Genomic DNA, 13,187 nt, shown 5'->3' with positions numbered 1-13,187 from the left:
AATTCTCAACAAACTAGATCATGTATTCTCTACAGGGGTGAAAATTGGTTCTTGGCAGAGGCAGGGGAATTCTAACATATAATGGTTTATGCCCTTCCAGAGGGTCACAGTACATAAACAGTTATACAGTATATCTTTTACTGAAAAAAGATTTATTGAAATTTCGAGGTGGGAAGTACAATTATCCCCTCTCCTCCCCAAATAAAGATCTAGAAGGTTTTTTAGAGGAGTGATAAAGAAATAAAGGTTGAAAAACACTGAATTAGGTATAGATAGGAACTTCTTACATAATGTGAAAGACTGAGTTTTTCCCCTTAAGATCAGGAAGAAAGCAAGGATGTCCACTTTTCACAACTTCTATTCAACATTGTACGGGAGTGACTAGTTAGCATTAAGAAGTAAAAGACAAAATCATAACAAAAAAAATATAGATTGGATATAGACTGGAAAGAAGCAAAATGGTTTTTATTATCAGATGACATGATCATCTATATAGAAAATCCCAAAAAACTACCAAAAAGCTACAAGAACTGGGGCTTGGCCAGTGGCATAATGATTAAGTCCATGCACTCTGCTTCAGCAGCCTGGGGTTCGTGGGTTCAGATCCTGGGCACAGACCTATGCACCACTCATCAACCCATGCTGTGGCGGCATCCCACATACAAAATAGAGGAAGACTGGCACAGATGTTAGCTCGGGGCCAATCTTCCTCAGAAAAAAAAAAACTACAATAACTAATCAATGAATTTAGCAAGATTGGAAGATATAAAATCAACATAACAAAAAACAGTTGTATTTCTGTATGCTGTCATTGAACAATTAGAAATTCGATTTTAAATGAATATAATTTATGGTCACATCAAAAAAACATGAAGTACTTACAGATAAATTTAGCAAATATGTAAAAGACACACAGTAAAGACTACAACATATTGCTGAGAGAAATTAAAGAAGACTACATAGATGGATAAATGTACCATATTCATGGATAGAAGATTGAATATTAAGATGTCAATTCTTCCAGATTGATCTATAATTAAACATACTTCCAATCAAAATCCCAGTAGGCCTTTTTGTATAAAGTGACAAACTGGTTCTAAAATTTATATGAAATGCAAAGGACTTACAATAACCAAAACAATTTTGAAAAAGAACGAAGTTGGAGGATTTATACTTCTTCAAGACTTACTATAAAGCTACAGTAATTAAAATGCTGTGGTAATGCAACAGAACCGAGAGTCTAGAAGTAAACTCAGGCATACATAGTCAACTGTTGTTGACAAAGGTACCAAGATAATTCAATGGGGAAAAGATAGTCCTTTCAACAATTGGTATTGGAATAAAATGAACTTCTATTTTTACTCAGATTATATAGAAAAAAATTAACTTTTAAGTAAATGATAGACCTAGACATAAAAGAATAGAAAATCTTCTTGTCCTTGGGTTAGATAAATATTTCTTGGATAGGACACAAAAAGCAAAAGAAAAATTGTTATCAAATTTGAAAACTTTTGCTCTTCAAAAGACACTTTTAAGTAAGTGAAAAGTCAAGCCACAAACCGGGAGAAAAGATTTTCCAATCGTATATTTGCTAAAGGACTTGTATCCATAATAAAGACCTCTTGCAACTCAGTAACAGGAAGACAACCCAGTTTTTAAATGCACAAAAGATTTGAACCAATATTTTGCCAAAGAAGATAGATCAATGGAAAATAAGCACATGAAAAAAAGTTATCATTCCTCATTAGGGAAATGCAAATTAAAACCATAATGAGAAACCACTATGCCTACTAGGATGGCTAAAATTTTAAAAACTGACAGTACTAAGTGTTGTCAAGGATGTGGAGGAACTAGAAATCTTAAAACATTGCTAATGGGAATGCTAATTGGTACCATCGCTTTGGAAAACATTATAGCCATTTCTTATAAATTTAAACATAAAATAACCATATGACCCAGCATTCCACTCCTAGGTATTTATAAGAGAAATGAAAAGGTGTCCATACAAAGACTTGTACTTGAATGTTTATAGCAGCTTTATTCGTAATAGCCAAAAATTGGAAACAATTTAAATGTCCACCAGCAGATGAATGAGTAAACAAAATGTCGTACATCCATACCATATGGAATACTACTCAACCATAAAAAGGAATGAATTACTGATACATACAACAATATGGGTGAATCTCAAAGTCATGCTAAATGAAAGAAGCCAAACACAAATGACTACATACTGTATGCTTTCAGTTATGTGAAATTCTAGAAAAAGCAAAACTTTAATGTTAGAAAGTTGATCAGGTGGCTAGGGGTTGAAGAGAGGTGTATTGACTGCAAAGGGCTCGAGGGAACTTTAGGAAGGGGATGGAAATGTTCTATTTCATGATTGTGATAGTGTTTATACAACTGTATACATTTGTGGAAATTCATCAAAGTACACACTTTAAATTGTTGGATTTATTATATGTAAATTATACATAAGTGAAGCAGATTTTTTTAAAGTTAGCTATCTTCTTTGGCCCATGAGAAAACTGGCCTTTAGGGTCTGAAACTCCGACTCACTGAGAGGGGTACATCTTGTGACCCTCATTAAAAGAGTGAAGTCATTTTATTTCCATTTCAGAGACAGAAGAGATGGGTGATGAAGAGGTTTTCTCCTGGTTGAAGTGTGCAAAGGGGCAGTCCCATGAACCAGAGAATCTCATGCCCACACAGATCATCCCTGGCACAGGTAAAGAAATTACTTTTTTAGATTCGGTAGGGAAAAAAATGTTTTACTCACACACCGTAAAATTTGGTGAAATGGTTTATCTCAGCCTGATTTTTTTTAAGCCTCACAGATTTCTCTGAGAATTTGAATTTTTAGATATATATGTTAGATTATATGTAGCCACTACACATACTTTGCTTCACCTTTCTGGTCGGAGAGGTTGGCTACTTTTCCAGATAATATTTTACATGGCTTTGGTTGGCAGGACCAGAATAGAAGAAGCCAGTCTCCACATTTTCAGAAAGACCTTTGGTTTTAGACTTATAAAATCCAGTTGAAGCTAACCAAATCTCTTGAATCCATGAAGAAGGCAGCTTAACAGTAGGAACAAATGGTCGCATTTGTGTCGCAGTCCCAGTTTACTTCTGTGATTCCTCCAGAAAGTCTGTATTTCCAGCTTCCACACTTCTATTAACATACAGGCATTGAAGATGGTGAATCTGCAAAATTACTGCCTGTTTTCTCTTCTACTTAAGAAAGTGTTGCAGGGGGCACCCCCTGCATCCTTTATACCCAGTACTTCCAAGCAGAAGGGCTCCCTCAATGCAGTGGTAGGATACCTGCTCCCTGCTGGTCCAAGCGTTGATTAAAGGTTTATGTAAAGTTTACATTGATCTTTTTTTTTGTTTTTTCACTTTTTCTTTTTCTTTAGGTATAACTTACAGCAAAGTACATAAATCTCAAGTACACAATTCAAAATGTTTACGTACTCTTGAACATTAAGGAACCTACCCCTAGACTTTCTCCTGGAGGACACCTTGTTAATATTTACTGGAGGAGGGAAGAGAATGTGGCGCTTAGTGGTTAAGAGTGCACAGAGCTTTAGGGCTAGATATACCTGGGTTAAAGTCTTAATACTTCCATTTACCACTTACATGTACTTGAGCGAACAACCTAACTTCTCTGAGTCTCAGTTTCATGATGAAGAATTGAGGGAAAAAGCTGCTACCTCATTGAAATGTGGTAAGGATTGAGGGAGATTAAATGAGGTCCTTAGCACAATGCCTGATGCATGTAAGCATTCTAATGTTTATTGTTATTATTGTCTTTTTTCCAGCTCTTTACAATATTGGAGACATGGTACACGCTGCTCGGGGCAAGTGGGGAATTAAAGCAAACTGCCCTTGTATCAGTCGGCAAAACAAATCTGTGTTGAGACCTGCTGTCACCAATGGGATGTCACAGGTAAAGTGATGTGAGTGGGTATAACTGAGTGAAACTTAAGTTCTTAGTACCAGGAAACGCCTCGTTTTCACCTCTGTTGTGCCAGGATCCTGTAGGATTCCTGGGGAATTAGGAGATGGGAAGCCTTTCTAGAGAGAACCCAAAAAGAGTTACTCAAGGAATTTTAATCCCCCTGACTAGTACGAATTTCTCTTCTTCATCTTTAAAACCAATTCAGGCTTGGTTAATAAATAGCACAAAGAGTGGGGCCGGCCCTGTGGCCTAGTGGTTAAGTTTGGACACTCCGCTTCAGTCGTCCGGGGTGTGTCAGTTCGGATCCTGGGCACAGACCTACTGCTAATCAGGCCATGCGGTGGCAGCATCCCACATGAATGAATTAGTATGACCTAAAACTAGGATATACAACTATGCACTGGGGCTTTGGGGAGAAAAGAAAAAAGAAGAAGATTGGCAACAGCTGTTGGCTCAGGGCCAGTCTTCCATGCCAAAACAAGGAAACAAAAACCACGAAGATTCTTTGCATCTTATCACGATTTATACCTCAGGGTCCTTGTATAGGTGAAGATTATTAAAAAGGTTACTAGGAATACAGTACTATCTGTGTGCATTGTCCCTGTCCTTGTTGTGTTAGCTACAGAGGACAGAAATATGACGATTGGCTTGTTGAGCTGGGATCATTGTACCCTGAAAGCAATCCCAAGCCTCCAGAGAGAGACAGTGGTTTTCTCATTGCTCTGTCAGAGGTGGAGGTCATGCCAGTTTGATGGTGACTATTTTGGACAAGAGGCTGTTTTAAAAACACACACACACACGCACACAACTAACTGCTTACATTTGGAGGCCCTTCCAGGAACACTGCTAATACGTGGTCAGTAAGAGGCTCAGGGATTAATCCTGAGGACCTCAAGATATATTTTCAGTAGAGTTGACATTAGAGTAAATCATCTGGAAAACTCAGTAATAGAATAATAAACATTTATTGAACATTTATGTGTGCCAGGCACTATGCTAAGCTCTTTGCATATAGTATCTCATTTAATCCTCGGACTAGCTCTCTGAAGTCAAGTTCTAATCACCAATTTGCCATCGCAGAAATTGAGCCTCAGGCATGCTAAAAACTTTTATTTTCAAGTCTTGTTCACTGCTCTTTCCACAGAACTTAGCATAGTTTCTATCGTGTCATAGGACTCAATAAATATATGTTAAATTAATGAATGAATGAAATAGCAGTTTATGGGACGGTTTCAGACTGTTTTTCCAGATCTATTTAGTGTCAGCATTATTACTATTTGCGTTTGTTTGTTTTGTTTTGTTTTCCAGTTTTATTGAGAAAAAATTGACATACATAGCGTTTTATTTTTTCTACACAAGGACAGCTTTCTAACCATGTTGGTCTTCTGTGCTTTAGCTTCCTAGCATAAACCCTAGTGCCTCTTCTGGAAATGAAACCCCCTTCTCAGGCGGAGGAGGAACTGCAGCAGTAACGACTCCAGAGCCTGACCACCTTCCTAAAGCTGACGGCACTGACATCAGATCTGATGAGCCTCTGAAAGCAGACGGTTCGGCATCAAATAGCAATAGTGAGCTAAAAGCCATCAGGCCCCCTTGCCCTGACACAGCCCCACCCTCCTCTGCCCTGCACTGGCTGGCGGATTTAGCAACTCAAAAGGCTAAAGAAGAAACAAAAGGTGAGATACACACAAGCCTCTGTCCTGCCTATGGGTGGAACACTTGAGTTATTCTGGGATTCTTCAAGCTCACACATTACCATCCACATTTATGAAACATGCCACTTGCTTTCTCTGGCTGATCACATAAAATGAGGGAATCTCTTTCACCTTCCTTCTAGAAGTGGAGCTTTTTTTTTTAAAGTCACATGCCTGGGCTCTACCCCAGACCTCTTTAGTCAGAACTGATACAAGGCTTTTAACAAGTTTCCCAGATGGTTCTGTTATACAGCCAGGGTTGAGGGCTAGACTTAGTTTTCAATGGGCACAAGAATCACCTGGGGAATCGTTAAAAATGCAGATTCCTGTGCCCCACCAAAACTATTAAATGAGGATCGCTTAGAGTAAGACCAAGAATCTCCATTTTTAACAAGCACTCCAGGTGATTCCAATACAAGTATTCTGGAAACCCACTTGAAGAAACACTGTCTTAGAAAGTGAGGGAGACGAAAGATGGATGGGAACAAAAGGAAGTTTGAAATCCAGATCTGGAAAAGAAAGGAAGAAGTAGGAGAGCTTCTCCTTGGCCATGAGACCTGCTGTAGTCATAGCTCATCAGGCTTGGCCCAGACAAACCGTACGTAGTTTGGGGGGCAGGGGAGGGGAGAGTCTTCCCTCCTTCCCAACTTGACTGATTTTTAGGAGTCAGTTGCCTGCTGGGTATTCCTTGCCATGCCTAATGCTGTTCCTGGTTATATTCTTACAGAAGCAGGGTCCCTGAGGTCGGTGCTCAATAAAGAGTCTCATTCACCCTTTGGGCTGGACTCGTTCAACTCCACTGCAAAGGTCTCTCCGTTGACTCCAAAGCTTTTTAACAGTCTGTTACTGGGTCCCACTGCCTCCAACAACAAAACTGAAGGCTCTAGCCTTCGAGACCTCCTTCACTCCGGGCCCGGAAAGCTTCCTCAAACCCCTCTGGACACAGGCATACCCTTCCCCCCGGTCTTCTCTACATCCTCAGCAGTAAGTGTCCTCTCTAAGGCTCTAGGCTTTGCTGCTTTTCCATGAAAACCATCAGAGATCTGATAACTGGGTTAGAGGGTATGTGGGTGACTTGTGTTCTCTGCATTGTCCAGCTGACAAGATCTCTCTTTACATGAAGTTTTGGGAATGTTTGTGATCCTTTTAAGTAGTGAACCTTTTGTGCCGTGTTAGGAAGTCAGTAGAAATTGAGACATTGAAATTTTGCAATCAGCAGCAGAAATCACTTTATTTTCTTGACAGACATTACATTTTTTTTTTTTACCTAGGCAGTACCTCCATAGCATATTCTCTTGAGTATCTAATAAACAGTTCAACCTAGCACATCTGAGAGCACACTCCTGATCATCTGCCTGTAAGCCTGCTCCTGTAGTTTTCCTCTCTTGGTCAGTGGCATCTCCATTCTTCCAATCGCTCAGCCAGAAATCTTGGAATCATTTGGGACTCCCCTCTCTCACATTTCATATCTAATCTGTCAACAGATCCTTTCAGTTTGATCTTCAAAATGTGTTCAGAGTCCACCCATTTCTCATCAGCTCCACTGCTTCCTCTCTTTTCTGAGCCAGCATCCTCTCTTGCCTGAATTTTTGCAGTGAAATCCTTACCAGTCCCTTTTATTTCTTCCCTTTCTACTCTACAGTCTATTTTCATCCTAGCAGCTATTGTGATCCTTTTAAAATGTAAGTCAAATCATGTCACCTCTGCTTAAAATCCTTCATGGTCTTCCTGTTTCTCATAATATAATCAGGGTCCTTTCAGTGAACTATAAGGCTCCAGTCCTATGTGCATCTTCCCCTCACTTCTTTGACTTCAGCTACCGCTCTTCCTCTTGTTCACTGCACCTCAGCCACACCCACCTCCTTGCTGTTCCTTGAGCATGGCTCGGCCTGCTCCATCTTGAGAGCCTTTGCCCTTATCCTTTCCTCCACCTAGAACTTTCCCATGTAACCAGATGGCTTGCTTCATCAACTTCCTCTGCCCCCTCCTGAAATGCTACCTCCTCAGTAAGCCTTCTTAGATCACTCTTTTAAAAAGTCCTTCCCACTCCCATCCTTCACTCAAATTGGTTTTCTCTGCACTTATTTTTTCCATAGCGCTTATTACCATCTGACTTACTGTGTGTTTTATTTATTATCTGTCTCACCTCTCTTTAAAGGCAGTTGTTTTTTTTAAAGATTGGCACTTGAGCTAACATCTGTTGCCAATCTTTTTTTTTTTTCCTTCTCCCCAAAGCCCCCCAGTACATAGTTTTCCCCTGGTTTATTTCCCAAACCCCCTGGTACGTAGTTGTATATCTTAGTTGCAGGTCCTTCTAGTTGTGGGATCATAGTTGCATATTCTAGTTGTGAGTGCCTCTGGTTGTGCTAAAGGCAGTTTTGACTGTTTTATTGACCACTATATCCCTAGTGCCAGTGTTTGATACACAGTAGGTGTTTAGTAAGCATTTACTGAATGAATGGATTCACAAAGTACAAAATTTAAAAGATACAGTGAAAAGTCTCCTTCCCACCATTATCTCCCAGCCACCTGTTTCCCTTTCTGGAGGTCACTGTTGTTTCATGAGTGTCCTTTCAATGATGTTATCATGTATATATAGTTTTTCCCCCCTTTTTACACAAATGTTCTGCACAATTACTTTTCTGTTTTCAGTTTATATATCTTGGAAATAATTTTGAACAAGTACATAAACATGTTTCTCATTCTATTTTATGATTAATGGCTGAAACTTAATGAACTATGGGTGGTTGAGCCCTGTACAATGTAGGTTGTTTCTCTTTTGGATAAGTGACTTAAAAAAAAAAAGATTACTTGGGCTCTATTTTTTACTTGCTTGACCCCCAATTCTCCTTTTTCTTTTTTAATTTTCCCTGGATGTATATTATTACGTGTACTCTATAGAGATAATGATTAGTAATACTTGAGGTACAGGATTATCCAGTTTACAAAGCCCTTCCCCTCCTTCAGTTCTGTGACCTCAGGGGTATGTTGCTTTCATCTCTGGGCCTGAGCTTTCCCATCAGCTAAAACATGAGAAATTCTCAGTGAGGTGGCAGCAGGGGAAGACTGGGCAGTAGGGGACTATTTTCAGAACATGTAGTTCCCCTCGGATACTCTGGTACACCTCTTTATTGGGGTGTGATCCCTGCAGTCTACATGTATATGCTTAAAACAAGTTAAATGTCAAAGATATTTCTTAGGTCTCAAATCTCTTGAGGCACAGGAGATCTTTCTATACTTTTCTTTCATAAATGTAGAGCAAAATATGAAGGATAGGGAAATTTAAGATGTTGACCTCACAGACTCACTCCCCCCTCCAATTACAAAAGACATTTCAGTAACTTTTATGAAATTTAATCAGGTAGATCAGAACTCTTTCTTGTAAATATAACTGTGAGACAATTCTTTGAATACTTTTTTCGTGGTGCTTCAAACTTACCTGATGGATTTGTGTCTGGCAGGGAGTAAAGAACAAGGCCAGCCTACCCAACTTCCTCGACCACATCATTGCCTCAGTGGTAGAAAATAAGAAAACCTCAGATGCTGCAAAGCGGGCCTGTAACTTGACTGATACCCAAAAGGAGGTAAAGGAGATGGTGATGGGGTTAAATGTGTTGGACCCCCATACCTCTCACTCCTGGCTCTGTGATGGGAGACTTCTGTGTCTCCATGACCCTAGCAACAAAAACAATTGGAAGATCTTCCGGGAGTGTTGGAAGCAAGGCCAGGTAAGCAAGAATAAGTAGTTCCCAGGGCTAGCTGTCTGCCTGCCTGTCTGCCTGCCCACCACAGCTACCAGGATAGTTCCAGTCCTCTCTGGCAGATTTTTTGCCAGGGAGATTTAGACAAAGGAAGTTTGTTGTAGACAGCCTTGCTACTTCAAGTTTTCTTGGATTTTTAAAAAGCAGAAGATTCCTAAAAATACATTGTGGATCCTTTTATTTCTAAGCTGTGTAGCTCTGTGTTCTTAAAAGGGCAGTTGAAATTCCTGTGAGGTGGCAATCTGGCATTAATGACACCTTTAGAGGAAAATCCTTACGTGTGATATGGGGTGAGGCGAAGGTGGATGTAGGTAGGGGGTACCTTTCTAAGTAAATGTTTCAAGGCCACACAAGTTTGTGTGATAGTGTGATAACATTTCCTGATTTTTATACTTTAGGAGGTGATTGAGGAAGGGGGAGGTTATAGAATTGTCTGGATAGTTTTTTATTCTAGATGTGGGGACGTATTCTCAAAGGTGCATTTGTCAGCTTTTTGTCCTCTCACCTCAAAATAGTGGTAGATACCAGGGCAGCAGAAGTGATTTCTGTGACATGCACCCCAGGGTGAGAACCAAGTATAATAATGGAGTAGAAGTAGTTTCCATTTGTTATACTTGGCATGTAGAAATCCATAGATTCTGAAACTGGGAAGGAACAATAAATCATCATGGAGAAGACAAGGTCGTCCCCAGGAAACCCTCCTATTCTGTCCGTTAGCCCTGAGCTAAAAGTATTTCCTAAATGCCTCCGATTGGGATATTTTTGTTTCCACAGCCAGTGCTGGTTTCAGGGGTACATAAAAAGCTCAGGTCTGAACTCTGGAAACCAGAAGCCTTTAGCCAGGAATTTGGAGACCAGGATGTGGACTTGGTGAACTGCAGGAATTGTGCTATAATTTCTGATGTGAAAGTTCGGGATTTCTGGGATGGCTTTGAGATCATATGCAGTAAGTAGCTTTGATATCTGGTTCAGTAATAGCAGACTAGAAAGTAAGCATCTATATGCCCAGCCCTGCCCCTGGAATGACAAATTACATCCTCTTGGCGGGAGGAACATTCTTTCCTGGTGCCAGCCAGGTAACTTGCATAGCAATCACATGGTCCCCAGAGCACACCTGGGCTTAAGCATGTAATTCCACAGGGTGTGTGGAGCACTTTCACTCAGTGGAAGGGGGCTTGAATCCCTGTGAGATGGAAAAATATAGCATGTACTAAAGTAGTGAGTGAGGAGAAGAAAGCCCACCTAGTCCATTATGGGGGTTTATAAGTCTGAAAATAAGAGCTTGGTCTCCTACAACATTTAGTTACTGGAAAATCAGGCAGCAGCCAACCCAGCAGATGTTTGTGGGAGTGCTTTCTGTCTTCCAGAGCGATTAAGGTCAGAAGATGGGCAGCCAATGGTGCTCAAACTCAAGGACTGGCCTCCTGGGGAAGATTTTCGGGACATGATGCCAACAAGGTTAGTGAACTACAGTGGGTCATCTTGAGAGACTTGTGCCTTGCTGAAGCCTTCACAAAGTAATCACAGAAAAGTGAACTTTGCCCCTTTTTTGTAGGTTTGAAGATCTGATGGAGAACCTTCCTCTACCAGAATATACGAAACGAGATGGCCGGCTCAATCTGGCCTCGAGGCTACCCAGCTACTTTGTAAGGCCCGATCTGGGCCCCAAGATGTACAATGCCTACGGTATGAGGGAGAGGCCATAGTTGCCCATTTTGGACACTATTATTTCCATTTCACCTATAGAGGGAGTGTAGAGATGATAGAGGGCAAGTGACAAGTGCTGTAGAAGTTAATAGTATCCAGGATGGTTTTGAATATGTTTGCTTTTGTCATATTGATTTGAGTAACATCCATATGGACCCAGTCCATAAGCTTGTATATCTCCAGTAGTTAGAAAGTTTCCTCTCAAAAATTCTTTTTTTTTTTTTTAAAGATTTTATTTTTTCCTTTTCTCCCCAAAGCCCCCTGGTACATAGTTGTATATTCTTTGTTGTGGGTCCTTCTAGTTGTGGCATGTGGGACGCTGCCTCAGCATGGTTTGATGAGCAGTGCCATGTCTGTGTCCAGGATTCGAACCAACGAAACACTGGGCCGCCTGCAGCAGAGCGCGCAAACTTAACCACTCGTCCACGGGGCCAGCCCCTCAAAAATTCTATCCGAGGAGACATGAGTCTTAGCTTTCAAGAGACTTGATAAAATAATAGTGAAGGGGCCAGCCTGCCCAGGCGCAGCAGTTAAGTTCACACGTTCCACTTTGGTGGCCCGGAGTTCACCAGTTTGGATCCCAGGTGTGGACATTGCACCGCTTGGCAAGGCATGCTGTGGCAGGCATCCCACATATAAAGGAGAGGAAGATGGGCACAGATGTTAGCTCAGGGCCAGTCTTCCTCAGCAAAAAAGAGGAGGATTGGGGGCTGACCCCGTGGCCGAGTGGTTAAGTTCGCATGCTCCGCTGCAGGTGGCCCAGTGTTTCGTTGGTTCGAATCCTGGGCGCGGACATGGCACTGCTCATCAAACCACGCTGAGGCAGCGTCCCACATGCCACAACTAGAAGGACCCACAACGAAGAATATACAACTATGTACCGGGGGGCTTTGGGGAGAAAAAGGAAAAAATAAAATCTTAAAAAAAAAGGAGGATTGGCAGCAGATATTAGCTCAGAGCTAATGTTCCTCAAAAAAAAAAAAAAAAGTGAAGAAGTCTGAGTGCCATGCTACCGAGCCAGCTCTTTGTGAAGTCACAATAATGTCCTACATCACTGTGAAAACCAAGCTTTATTTGAAAGACACTAATGTCCATATCTGTTTTGCTTTTGAAGGAGAGGTCATTTTTAGAGAGTGGAATTGGTTCAATGGCCAAAGCTAATAATAGTGTCAACTGAGCTAGAAAACAGCCTTAAAACACTAGAAAAGAGATGAGGAGAATGATTTCTTGATAAACAGATACACTTCACTCTCTCAATGTTACTCATTTAAGAACATCTTTGAGTATTTTTTCACTTGTAGGGTCTCCATGGATTCTTCAGAATATTGCCCTTTCACCTTTCATATCTTCCTTTTACCTTCAGGCTTGATAACAGCAGAAGATAGAAGAGTTGGCACAACAAATCTTCACTTAGATGTGTCTGATGCAGTTAATGTGATGGTGTATGTTGGGATCCCCATCGGGGAGGGTGCTCATGATGAAGGTACGATTCCTAGAACCCACTGCTTCAGGTTGGTAAGGCTTGGCCTCAGGAGTAGAATTAGGTATCTTCTTCCTCAGCCAAGGCCAGTGGCTTGTCCTTAAATCTCAACCAGGCCTGATGCATAGTAGGTACCCAGTAGATGTTGTTAGACAAAGGGAGGTTCTAGCAGAGAAGAGTGCTACTTGTGTATCTTTGACCAGAATTATTCTCTTTATGGGAATGCTGCTGTTTTCCACTGAGTGTGTAGCCTCACAAAGAGGCTCGAAGAAAGGGCAAACTGGCCTACTTGGTCCATCAGCCAGATTAGCTGTGGGGTGACAGAGGGCAGAGCCAGGTCACTTGCACAGAAAGGAACCATAAAAATGATATTTTGCTGCATTTGCTCTCCCTGCCATCTCTCAGTGTGAAATTAATATGTGTTAATTATGAAAGTTTTAGAAAACAGACAATTTTTTTTCTTCTCTTTCTTATTCTTCTCCCCAAAGCCCCCCAGTACATAGTTGTATATTCTAGTTGTAGGTCCTTCTGGCTCTGTTATGTGGGACTCCACCTCAGCATGGCTTGATGAGCAGTGCTAG

The 13,187-nt window shown here is 41.0% G+C and overlaps 1 protein-coding gene across 2 annotated transcripts in view; it reads left to right on the top strand.

Moving 5' to 3' along the window:
• KDM3B (lysine demethylase 3B) overlaps nt 1–13,187 on the top strand; it is a 55,915-nt gene that overhangs the window by 37,539 nt on the left and 5,189 nt on the right. For both annotated transcript variants that reach the window (XM_070570816.1, XM_070570817.1), the window contains 9 exons: nt 2,621–2,728; nt 3,825–3,952; nt 5,361–5,640; nt 6,386–6,642; nt 9,120–9,386; nt 10,194–10,365; nt 10,787–10,877; nt 10,975–11,105; nt 12,490–12,609. In XM_070570816.1, coding sequence (XP_070426917.1) covers nt 2,621–2,728; nt 3,825–3,952; nt 5,361–5,640; nt 6,386–6,642; nt 9,120–9,386; nt 10,194–10,365; nt 10,787–10,877; nt 10,975–11,105; nt 12,490–12,609 — 1,554 coding nt within the window. The remainder of the gene's footprint in view (nt 1–2,620; nt 2,729–3,824; nt 3,953–5,360; nt 5,641–6,385; nt 6,643–9,119; nt 9,387–10,193; nt 10,366–10,786; nt 10,878–10,974; nt 11,106–12,489; nt 12,610–13,187) is intronic.

Source organism: Equus przewalskii, chromosome 13, assembly GCF_037783145.1.
Source record: "Equus przewalskii isolate Varuska chromosome 13, EquPr2, whole genome shotgun sequence".
NCBI classification, from domain to species: domain Eukaryota; kingdom Metazoa; phylum Chordata; class Mammalia; order Perissodactyla; family Equidae; genus Equus; species Equus przewalskii.
The sequence above is the reverse complement of the archived record's forward strand: the minus strand, read 5'-3'. Positions and strand labels throughout refer to the sequence as shown.